The 13,071-nt window shown below is 37.7% G+C and overlaps 1 protein-coding gene across 1 annotated transcript; it reads left to right on the top strand.

Annotated features, from left to right (window-relative positions):
* Window positions 1-340: 340 nt before the first annotated feature.
* Window positions 341-13,032, top strand: fbxo22 (F-box protein 22). The gene is made up of 7 exons (XM_041792223.1): window positions 341-532; window positions 854-986; window positions 3,290-3,377; window positions 5,519-5,614; window positions 10,666-10,818; window positions 10,902-11,067; window positions 11,283-13,032. Exons 1-7 carry the CDS (start codon window positions 402-404, stop codon window positions 11,674-11,676), a joined length of 1,161 nt encoding a protein of 386 aa, XP_041648157.1. The 5' UTR covers window positions 341-401; the 3' UTR covers window positions 11,677-13,032.
* The last annotated feature ends 39 nt before the right edge of the window (window positions 13,033-13,071 follow it).

A 13,071-nucleotide genomic window follows, 5' to 3' on the forward strand; every position in this document is an offset into this window, starting at 1 on the left:
CACACTTGTTGTTGATATGATTGGGGTATTTCTACTATATTTAGGCAGGATGTGGCATTGATTTGGATAGTCTATGATAAGAACTGTAAGTGCTGACAGACTTTCTTCTCTTAAAATTAAATTTAAGATGCTATAGAGATGAGAAAAGAAGCAAAAAGAGATCGCAGAAATAAACGTTTAGTTGGACCTCAAACGTAAGTTATGTCTTTTATAACTCAGTAACAATAAGAGATATGATGAAAGTTCATTTCAAAAACTGTGGGAGGAACTGATCTGTCATAGCTCCTCCTCGCCGCAGGGGGCGGTGTTCGACCTTCGGATACCTCTGCAGTGGCGGAAACAGAGCAAAAAGTTCCTGGCTGCGTAATCGTGTTGGAGAACTCACGACTAAGGGTAGAAATATGGGTGAAAACGAAGATTTTGTAAATACTTTGCACGTCAGTAAGGCTGAATACGTACTCAGCAATGTCGCCGAAGTGGTTGAACGAATTCTGTCCTTCATTCCAACGAAGTCTCTTCTCCGGATCGCAGGGTAACGAAACATGTTTGTGCTACACAGTCAACTTGGCTAACGTCACTAGCTCTCTTTTAAAAGTGAAAGTATTTTTTTCTGTCGATTTACAGGGAATTTAAAATCTGACGTGACAGTAACACGATTCAGACTTATCTTGCCTTTATGCTATTGACTTTAGGCCCTAAGTGATGTTTCTTAACACAATTTGACAAGTTTGCTAACTGTCTGCCAAGTTTCCATGAGGAAAGCAGGTGTAGCTTAGTGTATCTGTGTTTTTACTCCCTGTGTGTTTAAGTTGAAAGTATTTGTGGTTTTTCTGTATTTGTTTTTTTTTCTTAGTGTGTGCAGACTGTGGAGAAACTGTGCCCGTAGGGTGCTGAGGACCCAGCAGCAGCTGGCCTGGGTGTCAACAAATAGACCGTCTGACACAGAGGTCCATACCCTGTTCAGCATCCTGCCTGAGGAAGTGGAGGTAAAAAATAAAATAAAAGTTAAACCCATAAAACAACATACCCACATCTCAGTACAGTCTCTTATTTTGCTGCCCGCTGTCCACAATATGTCGATGGACTCTGTTTTGTTTAAGAATTGTTATGTGTCTTATTGGCTGCTTGCCCATAAGTAATGGGAATCAGTAGGTAACCCAGGGTACGAAATGGTAAGATATACACTAAGTGACCCACTATAAAAATAACATCAAACAGTATACTGAATTCATCATAGTTTATCTTACATAAATGATGTATCCCAATATCTGATTAACTGAAGAATATAAAATGCTCCTAAAAAGTAAACAGAAATAAAGTATAACAAGGATATCTGTGCATCTATCTATCCATAGATAGATATCTGTGTGTAGGAGATAACATAATCATGGTCAGGCCCCTGAGGTCATTTTTAGTCACCCTTAAGTAGACTACTACTACTACATCTGCTTAAAGAGCATCCACACAAGATTCTTTTGTTGAATAATGTACATTAGTTGTAATTGTATGATTAATTTCCTAATTTATATGCTCTACTTCACTGAGATGCAGTTATTCTTGTTTAAACATGTCCACTCATGCTCTTCACTTTGATGTCTTAGCCACATAGACACACAGACATCTTCGTGTAAGCACATACACCAGTTAAACACACAAATAGTCTCTTCTTCTTTAAAGAATAAAAAGCACATGCAGATAACTGTTTAAAAGTGAAAAATCAGGTGTTTTTTATTTGTTTGTGCGAGGCCTATGTGCTTTATCTGCAATGAGTGCATATTGGTGTGCAAGGAATACAAACTGAAAAGACATTTTGAAACTACTCATGCTAACTTTAATACCACTCAGGTAGGGTTTTTACTGTGACAAGACTTTAAAATGGACCTCATGTTGAGCAAAGACTTGGCACCCTTTTTAGGGCTTGTGCAGAACGAGAGAGCTAAATCAGCATACTAGCATTTATCTTAGGCAAAAAGACAACAAAACATACATTGACAACTGCAAAAACTGTCAAGGTGTGTATGCTTGCCTCAATTGAGGAAGTTGTGGATGGGAAAATCAAAACAGCTTGATTGATTGAAGCCATGAAAAATGATTACACATACTGTATTGTGCTGAGAAAAAGTGTTTGCCCCTTTTATGAATCCTGATTTTTTTTTTTTTTTTGCATATTTATCACTTAAATGTTTAGGATCATCAAACCAATTTTAATATTTTACAAAGACAACCCAAGTAAAAACAAAGTGCAATTTCTAAATGATGATTTTATTTTTTAAGGGGAGAAAAATTCAAACCTATCTGGCCCGATGTGAAAAAGAAATTGTAACTGTAACTATGGAGGTGTCCGGAATCACTCCCTATTCACTATGTAGTGAATATGCCGTTTTGTAGTGTTGTCCAAATTCTGAGTGAGCATTGTTATTCACTATATAGTGCACTCATTCTATCCCACAGTGCATTTTGAAAAGTAGTGAACAATGGATGCTCACTAGCCCAGCAATATTTACCATCATGCATTGTGGTTGCTGCTCTCAAATGGATGGATGAATGAGAGGAGCACAGGAACATATATAAAAACTTTATTTAACGCTTTTTTGTTTGTTGGTTTTAACCATATCTGTAAGAAAATGTTAAGGATTTAAAACGGAATAACTCTGAGGATTACAAGACATGAGACCATCATCTTTATGCAAAAATAAGTTACATTACACACAAAAATGTACACTGTTTTGCCGCTAAAGACACAATCTTTTTGATCTATTAATATTTTTATTTTCGGGGGAAAATAGATCATATTTAGTATCCGTTTTCATTGAAATTCTACGGGTAATTTCGATCCCCAGCTTTTGTCATGGGAATCTACGAGCCGTTGTTGCGAAACGTTTTAATTGTGAGACGGTGATGACATCATTGCTCTCAGCCGGAGTAGTGTCTGCAATAATTTTTGTGTTTTGCATTTGAGTCCACTATATAGTCCACTATATGCTGCTCACTATAGAGTGGATAGGGAGTAGGGAAAGGGTATGTGGTTTCAGACACAGCCTATATGTCCTGCATTATCACTCAGACCCTTCATATGGGATCCTTTTTCAGAAACTTAAACGCATTCTGAACTAATTGAATAGACCTGCTTTAAGCCATCAGCATCCAGTAATATATTTAAAAACCTGTCAAAGTACAGAGAAGCTATAATTATATTTTAAACCATGAGACCTGGTCTGTTCTTAATCCAAATTTTATGTCAAAAAGCATATACCCCATGTTTTAATGTAACATTTGTACTCTTTTTCAGAAAGTGTATCTCCTGCCTAAAACAGTCCTGGTAATGCTAGATTGTAACGCCTTCAATGGACAAGCCTACTGCTACAGACAGAGTAAAGGTTGGTGCTGAATATTGTTGCACAGTGCTGCTGTATCTTTTTAAATTGTTTTTATTTCTCTTTTTTTCAAATGTGTTGGGATGTGCACTTCTATCTTGTACTAGGTTGTACGAGTTGCATTCTAAAAGACGTGCTAATGCACCCAAATAAGCTGAGTGTTGCTCTACAATTTTTCAGAAGAAGTGACTAATACCTTAAGTGAAGGTGTCAAAAATGAAAGCTATCTGGACACTGACTTCAACACAGTTTAAACTGAGAGAGCAGGTCTTTTAAAAAGTGTTTTGTTATTAAAGGTGTAAGCAATGGTCAGCGGCCAGTGTTGTTCTTTTGTCAGTTATATTACAAAGTGTCTCCTCACCTCTTACATATCCATCAGTTCAAATTTTAATGACTCACAACAGAATTGATTATAGAAAAACATAGTTTAAAGGGATTGAAGAGAGACCTTGCAACAAACTTTGGTGCTCATATTTAAAATATCTTTCTGATGAATGGTACCAGAACCAAGAATATAATTACTGAATTGTTATAGCTCTAAAGTTATGTTTTTGCCTGTTATGGAGGTGTCTGTTTAACCAGACATTGTAATGGGTGAGTGTGCCTTTTAGTTTTTCTTGCTATGTTTTATGAGCAGAAGTAACTAATGACTAATGGGCAACTGCCGTCCGATTAAAAAAAAAAAAAAAAAAAAAAAAAAAAAAAAGGCATTTTTAGGCTTAATTGCCAGTTTTTGATTTGGAGCTGAACTATATAGTTTAGAAGTAAATCTCTAATTTTTTGTCAGACCTTTCAAAACTCAATTAATGATTTTTTTCAGAAAAGAGATTACAAAAAATATTAAAAACAAGTCTTGCTTTTAATTTATCAATAAAGTTAAGCAAAGCAAAGTGAATTTCCCTTCTAGGGTGAAGCACGTTTATTTTTTTTTGTGGGGCTTGAGTGCATGTTGGAAACTTGTCTTGAAAAGTTCATTATGTAGTTTCACAAGAGGGGGAGTCGTTCAAACTAACATCCAGGGTATGCAGTTTATTTTCTCCTCCCCTGTTAAACCATAAAGTTCAAGATGAAATCTTCATTTTCTTTCTTTTTTTGATTTTAATTTACCTTAAACACATACAAAAACTAATCTATTAAATTTAGTTATCGCTCAGGCATAATTTGAAACATACTGATATCGCGATAATTTAAGGAAGAAATGTGACTTTAGGAACAATGATATGGCAGGATCCAAATATATCAGAATGAAACCTTCATAGAAAAATTACTTCCTTAAAAAATCAAGACAAGGTTCATGCTGATCCTTAAAAAGCTTTTAATTTGAGTTTTTAAATTCAAGACTATAAAAAGTCTTATTTTTATCAGTAGGTGGGCTTAAATTTTAGAGGGAACATTTACCAAGGCTTGTATTTGTTTTTTTGTCCACTTCTATTTGATTTTGATATATTTTTTTGAGTATTTGCTTTTTGCATGTTAAAATGGATATCAATATTCTGTACATTAATAGGGAAGAGGCATTAAATGAGCCAGAAATCAACACATTGGGTATTTATGACCAGAAAATCCCCTTGTGTGGTATCAATTGACATTTCATTAATAGAGCATTAAAAAAGATAATGTATCTCTGACCAGTGTACCGAGAAATTTCATGCCTTACTTTTTTGACACTTTGCCACACAAAATATGACTTTTTTTCCCATCTCTTCATCTGAGAGCCTGGACATAACCTTTACTGGACATCTACTCTAAAAGTTGCATATTATACTTTTAGTTTAGAGATTTTTGGCAGTATTTGCCACCCACCCCAAGACTTCGAGTAGTCCTAATTTAAAGAATTTGATTTCTTTCTTTGGTGAATTAATTTGTAAATGGTGTGTCACTCTGGATGATGTGTCCCTTTTGGAGTGGAACCATTTTATTTTAATACGACTCCATCTTGACTCACTGGCATTTGAGATATCTGGCTAAAGAGGAACTTCATAAAGGACAAAAAATAATGATAACAAACAGAAATGGAACACTTTCTGAATCTAAATTGTGGCACAATGCCCTTCCCTACCCAGCAATGTTTTTTTGTGTAATTTAAAGTAAACACCTAAAAAAATGACCTTTCTCTTTTTTTTTTTTTCATAATTACTCTGAAGAAAAAAGTCGCCCGAGGCTGGAGATGGCTGAGGAACTGAACATGGTCTTCCCCAAAGGCTGTGACATAATGGGCATTGCTTCACCAGGAATAGTCTGTAAGTGCTTCCCTTTTCTGTCCTCTCCTTACATTTGTCTAAAAATAAAATCACATCTCATTTCCAGTAAAATTATGTTTTGTCAAATTGAGACTGTAATTTCTGTCAATAGTAATATAAAGTGACTCTTGGAAGTACAAGCTTTGATTTATCAAATGCGTAGCTGAAGTGTGTTCATTCACTAGATTTCTGTGAAAACATTCATAGTTAACCAGGTGTCGTGTGTATATCCATGAAAAGTAGTTCACCTTTGAGCAGAAAAGACTACACATTAATCCCCTCTACAGCTGCCTGGTTGGAAAGCACCAGTGGTGGCTGTCTGATAGATTGCCCAGTCTGCCTGGTGCTGTGCTCCCCATTTCTCCATATAATCACAAACCCTCAGAGAAGTGACTCTCCATCAGCCATGTTCTCTTTCTGCTAGATGATGGCTTATCAGGCTCCCATCGTCTATCAGCTTTAATGGCAGCCTCAGCTGTTTGTGATAAGTCTCATTTTGTGATATAGCAGCTCAGGGTCATTGCAGGGTCAGATAATTCAAATGAATGAAATGTTTGATTGGATGAGGTGGGATCTATGGATTGCTTGTAATGAGTCTGCCATAGAGCCCGGAGTACATCTAATTATTTATGTATGTTAGTAGTCACTCTGCACGGTACTAAAGAGATGAATTGTGATACACCTACTCATTGTTTTCCTGCATAGCACAGCGGAGGATAGGGCTGCATTAGATAGTAATGCACAACATTTGCTCATTTTTTAAAACAGTGAACAGTGTTCCAGGGTTTCCTCCAGGATTTTTTGAAACCGTGGGGGAGGGCTTGGCCCCCCCCCCCCCCACCCCCCAAAAATTTTTTAACGTAAAATACAGTAACATTACATTATTCAATTCTGTTAAATTAAATGACTTGGACATGCCACAGAATAAACACACAAAAAATTCAAAAAAATAAAATTGTTGTTTTTTATGCTTTTACTTTGCCTCCCTCCTTTCAAACATACTAAAAAACACTTTAAGATCATACCAATGACAACGGCCTAGGAATATGATTTTAATGAAGGACTCCTATAGTGGGATTCTGCTTTTATTACGTCCTCTTGCAATTATTTCATCCCAGAGGAGCCACAGGTCAGCCTCAGCCTATGGAAGTTATTCGTATTATGATAACTTAAAAACATTTATCACTCACGTATTCAACAAGCTAACGTTAGTTCGTTCATGCTTGTTGTCAGACCAACCCCGACAGACGCACAAACTGTCTCTCCTCTAGTTGGTCACACATACACAGACACACACCCAACTGCTCCTGACAGGAGCTTGCCAGTCCTTCGCTGTTGTTTTTATCCAGTCTCGTATCGTAACAGAAACGAAGCTAAAGTTCTGCCGGAGTTTTTACGACAACAAGCTATTTTTAGATCACTAGCGTCTCATCTCCATCATGAGACACAGTTAGTGATGAATATATCTACACAGGTTTACCGCTAATCATTAGATTATAATCAGGGAAGTACTAAACTAAACGAAAGTAAAGTTTATCAGCCGTCTGTGTGTGACGACAGACAGGAAGTTCAGACTCCGGTGTACGTTTTTCAAAATTAAGTTACGGAGCAGTGTCACATTTCATGATTACAATTTCAAACTCCTATTATGGTTCGTAAATGTGCGCAAATATAGACTATATGTTTATATGGTTCCATTCATACAATTTAATTTACATTATTAACATCTGCAAAAAAATCATTATTCTGAAAGCATGGTGGCTTTTATTTTGGCGTGGCGGTGCGCCACGATCAATTACATGTTGCGGAAACCCTGGTGTTATGTAATGTACTTATTCAGTGGCACACTGGAACTTTGCTCAGCAGAGAAAAGTTAAATCATAAACTCGAGTGGTGAATGATGCTGCATGTCTATAATGCTGTGAATTCATGGCTGTACTACCTGATGTTTTCTCATTAGGATAGTCACTCATTAATCTGAACAAGCTGGCTAAGATGTGTATTTTCATTATGCCCCCTTTGTGTGTGTAATATCTGACAAGTTTCTTAATATCATCTCAAGTATTAAGCTTCTGAACAGTAGCTCAGGTTGCAGTTTCTGAACAGTAGCTCAGGTTGCAGTTCCTGTAGTGGCCACTAGATGCTGCCTCTATGAAACTGCCTCCAGCAAAATAAGAGATAACAGTCCTTCTCACCGTTTTAAATTATCTTATAGTAGGAGCTGCTACAAATTGTTAGTGGAGACTGTTTTCAGGCTGTAACAGTAGCTGATGGGAAAATGTAATCTCAGTCATTTTTTCCTTCTCACAGTTGGACAAGTCCAGGTGTTACTTAGAATGATGAAGATTGATGCTGCTGAAATGAATTCTGTTGTCAGTAGATAGTGAGATAGACTTTATTGTCTGTCCCAATAGTGACAGAGATTTTCCCTTGACACGGCCCAAAAAAGACACGGTCACATTTAAAACACATTTAAAACCGTATTGGCATTAAAAAGGGGTATTAAAACAGCAACTGATAAAAATGGAAGTCATGCAATGTCTGTTATATATTTTTCAGGCTCGTAATTGCAAAGGAAATTAGGTTTTTTCCAGATTTAATTCCATGTCTGAGGGACATAGTAACATCTACTTGATGGTAGTAACTGGAAGGAGTGATGGGGGGAGTTAGGCCATTTGTGATAAGGGTGGCTTATATGGTCACAGAACAGTTGCAGGTGAAAAAAGCAAGTTAAGATGAACCAATCATTTCCTTTGCCTGATAGGGATGCACAGTATTATAGGCAGTATATCAGTATCGGCCGATAAAAGCTTAAAAAGTTAATTATCGCTATCAGCTGATAATATAATTTACACCGATCTGTACGGCCGATAATGTGACGTCATAATTAAGCACACGCCATGACGTCGGACGTGCGCCCACGACAAACTCAACATGTCAGCTATGTGGGAGAAGTTTGAGGTGTGGGAACAAGACAGCAAGTAGCTGTTTGCATCGCTTGTAAAGTACATTTGATGCAAGGAGGAGTACGACAACAGCACGCCTTTAACACCACCACTTTAATTTTGCATCTAAAAAACCGTCAGCCTTCTGACTACAAGGACTTTCTTAAGATAAAGAATGATAAAACCTTGTGCCAGGGAAAACTCGTCAACAGCGTCTACTTAAGCCATTTGACAAAGCTAAAAAATACAGCAGCAACCACCCAAAGGTAAGGAGCTTAACAGGAAAATCATGGAATTTATAGCTCTTGATAATCAGCCTTTCAGCGTGGTAGAATATATGAGCTTCTGTGGGCTAATGATGCATTTAAAGCCCTGCTACATTATACCTAGCAGGCGCTTATAGCCTTACCTGAACTGCAAAACTTTGTTTCCAGTCACATAGAGAAGCTCCTCGTTAAAGCTAAACATATTATCTTCACCACGGATATATGGACATCAAGTGTCCATCCTGTTAGCATGTTGAGCCTCACTGCCTCAGTGGCTGGATGAGGATTTCACTCTTAAAAAGCCTGTCCTGCACTCATAGGTGTGCTCACTCAGCAGCCGCAGTTGCAGCCACTTTTGATAACATGCTTCGGATATGGAAAACAGAGAAAAAGAACGTGCATGTTGTGCTACGTGACCGCGCGCAAAACATGGCAAAAGCAACGACGGACTTCTGTGTGCCAAGTCTCCCATGCATGGTGCACAGTCTGCAGGTGTCCTGTCTCAGCATTGGAGATGTGGGTGTCACTGGGTTGTTACAGAGCTGTTTACAGTGAAATGCCCATTAAACTTGGTTGCTTAGTTAGTTTGTGCTGTTTAAAGCAGAGTCAGGAGAACTACTTTAGTTGAAGTTTTATTTCTTTTGTTCATCTTGAGTCTCAAAAATTTAAAATCATATTTAAGCTCTGAACTATTGCTAGATTTTTCGCATTTAAGAATCTGTCTTTTGTTATTGTTATTGTTATTGAAAGCACTTTGTCAGGAGTATCTCAGGGAGCCACCCTGCAATCTGGCTGAGTAATAAGGAGAAATAATCTAAATTTATAAGCTATTTCTTTTTTGCACCATGAAGCTCGGTGTCAGCAGGTTATTTTGCTGCTTTTAATTGCCCTCAAAGATGCAGATGACTTTGGTTGTACTGTTAAAAATACATGTAGCATGTAATGCTCATGTAACCCAAAGACATTACTGTAAGTTTTTCATTAGTGTATGGCTGTATTTGGAAAAAAAAAACAATACGTCCCTCATTTCTGATGAAAATCAAATGATTTGTCTGTTTCTAAAAGAAATAGACTACTAATATTTAAAAAAATTGTAGTACAGAATAGAATTGGTGTTTTTTACAGTAGAATTTTTTTTAAATTAAATATCCGTATTGGTATCAGCCAAAATAAGTTTTAAAATATTGGGATATCAGTTATTGGCAAAAATCCAATATCGTGCATCCCTACTGATTAGTTGTAGATAATTTGTGCTCTGTGGTGAAGGAATTGTACCAGCAACAATCTGAGGTATCTATCAGGGAAAGTCTAGGCAAGTGCTGTTGTGTTTTTCTTTTTTTGTATGTTCATATTGTTTCCTCTATACTTATCATGTGTCTCTAAAGATGTCTTTTGTAAGCATGTTCAGCAGCAGTTGCATCTAGCTTTCCCTTCTGTTGGCAAAATTACAATTTTTTGTTTCCAAGATGGCAGCAGGCAGTGAGGTGATGATCTTGAGGTGATGGTGGCACAGACACTGTTCCTGCCTCCTTTGATTCCAGCCAACACTACAAATAATGGATTAAGATTTGTTCAGTCAGGGCTTGAACAGTAATAAACAGCAATACAGTAAAACAATAATACAATGCCACCCATTTTCTATTTCACTGAAGGTTTATCTTGATATCCTGACTTACTTATTTAATAAGGTGTCATCTATTTTACCATGGCAAATTAAGGTTGCTATTTAAAATTATAACTTAATTTTTGGTAGTTATGATAGTCATGGGGCTCCATCATGACATGAGTGGGGGTTAGTGCGTCTTAATATTCTTCAGTACATGCGTGCTCCTCTGTGCAGTGACTCCCAGCGGCCCTAGCTCCGGCCATCCTAAGGAGTACCAGGAGGGGGAGGCTGGCTTTGCTGTCATGTTTCCCAGCATGGAAGGTGTCAACATCAAACCTTTTCATTTTTGCAAGAAATCCATGTCCCCAACAGCTCTGAGAGAAGCAGGTGAGTGGAGATTCACAGTAGTTATAATCCAGTTATCTGAACTGAGATGTACTAAACATGAATTCATTCTATTGTCGTTGCAGGACTAGTTAACAACCCAGACCTACGTGTAGTAATATTGTTTGTCTACCAAGCCTATAAATCTGGAGGAGCACGATTCCTCGGCCAGATACTGGAGCCGCTGGCCAAGAGCAAAGCTGTTATTGCTGGAGGGCTGGTAGATGGTGTTTTCTCTCCTACTACATCATGGTGAGTAAATGTACTAACTATTGCCAATGACTCCTTGTAAATCCTGAAGCTCAAATTGTCCAAAGCTTTAAACAAAAAGTCCTTTTTATTTTTTGCATATATATATAAGAAGTGTAAGGCACCGTCAAACAACTCCATTGACATTCAGACTGAAATTATTTGACTATCCTTGCCAAATCAATCTTTCTCACTCTGCATTATTTCTCAATCTGTAGCTGTAGTGAGGATGCGTACGGGGTGCTGGGCCTGGCTCTGAGTGGCCCTAAGGTGCAGGGGGCATCTGTGCTCTTGGACCAAGACGTGACCAACCCAAAGGCAGCAGAAGACACAATCCGGAGGCTAAAGGCAGCCAAAATTCCTGAAAGAAACACCCTAGGCTTCATGATTGCATGCGTGGGCAGAGGCCAGAACTACTACAACAACCAGGCTAATGTAGAAGCCGACGCCTTCCACAAGGTGTTCCCTAACACCCCGCTCTTCGGCCTGTTTGGCAATGGTGAGATCGGCTGTGACCGGATCGTTAAGGATGACTACACACTGTGCGACACTGACACGGACAGCCTACAGCATGAGTACACCACAGTCATGACCCTAGTGCATTTGGGCTGACCTCCAACGATGGATAACGATGGCAGGGACTGAAAACATTCTTTAGAGAGTATTACGACTCAGAATATTCCTGCTCATAAAGCAGGAAAATGATCCCTTTAGCCATCAGTGTGATGGCATCATTTACTTCTTGGTAAAACTTGGGGATTTCAGAGTTCAGGTATATATAAGATAAAATGATCATCTCTTTTTACATTCAAATGTGATGGGACACACTTGTAAAATATATGTTTATATTTACTCTAAACTTGATGCACATTCAAGGCATATCTTACTTTTCAACCTCATGGTGTGTTTGCTTTGCGGGTGAGTAAGTTGTGTACCCTGTGTTTCACAAGCTTTTCTTATAGATGTTGATAATATACAGGCCCTTTTATTAATGTAAACAAGTCAAATATGGCCCATCTTCCATAGAATCAAGGTGATCTTGATTTAATGCTCTTCCTTTTAATGTAGCTTTTACACTTAGGATTTTTACATTTTTCTTTTCTTTCCAATGGGGAAAAAAATTAAAGGATGTCACATTACTACACTTTTACAAGGTATCTGTCTACCTTTGTTGTTCTAGGCATAGGGACTTCAGTCTGAACCTTACAGTGCCTCTTTGTGGACCACATTGCAGGTCACATCTTCTACTTCCCACGTCTAATGATCATTGCTAGGGCTTAGTGTTGAATTCTTTTGATACATTTCTCCAGTTTCTGAGAAGAATTCATCCCTAAAACAGAAAAAACATGTTGGCTGAGCAACAATGAACCACAACTCATCTTGACTTAGAATTTGCTGTACTTTTTTTAATAACAGAAACAGTGTATAGTTTGAAAGTGGGGAGATCTGACTAAAGTCAGAAAAGATATTTTATCTGGTGTCCATATAGGCAAAATGTTTACGTTCTCTTTCACCTGAAACTACTTAGTTCTAAGTTTGGTAAAAGGTCAGAATGCTACAGACTGCTCTTTATAATGAGATAAGAGTCTGTAAAAGACAGTTCATGTATCCCCCCCCCCCCCCAATGGCTGTTCTTGATCTATTTAGGGCTTTTGTCACCTAAAGGTGAAAATGCTGATGACCTGAAGGTGTAATTTCCTCTTCACATATATTAGTTTGGGAATTATTGGAGTTAAGCTTCCCTATATGCTGCAACACTAATTGTTGCAGGAAAGTTTAATGATGAAACCTTTTAATCATTGCGAATTCTCATTTTCTCATTTTTTACTTTGTAAGGTGGACTTAAAATGTATGTCAAGGTAACGCTTATGAGTCAGTGATCAAAAAGTTGTTTGTGTTGACGCACTTTTCTACATGTGCCAAATAATTTCTATCGTGCTCATTTCCTCAATAAACGACAAGCATCCAGTATGCAAACTATGTTGTGTATCCTCCATGCATTTGCTC

Source organism: Cheilinus undulatus, linkage group 1 (assembly GCF_018320785.1).
Source record: "Cheilinus undulatus linkage group 1, ASM1832078v1, whole genome shotgun sequence".
Taxonomy (NCBI): domain Eukaryota; kingdom Metazoa; phylum Chordata; class Actinopteri; order Labriformes; family Labridae; genus Cheilinus; species Cheilinus undulatus.

Coding starts and splice junctions, on each gene's coding strand:
- fbxo22 (XM_041792223.1), top strand. CDS start 402: ATGGGTGAAAACGAAGATTTTGTAAATACTTTGCACGTCAGTAAGGCT. Junction 3,378..5,518: donor CTGCTACAGACAGAGTAAAG/GTTGGTGCTGAA, acceptor ATTACTCTGAAG/AAAAAAGTCGCCCGAGGCTG. Junction 11,068..11,282: donor TTCTCTCCTACTACATCATG/GTGAGTAAATGT, acceptor CTCAATCTGTAG/CTGTAGTGAGGATGCGTACG.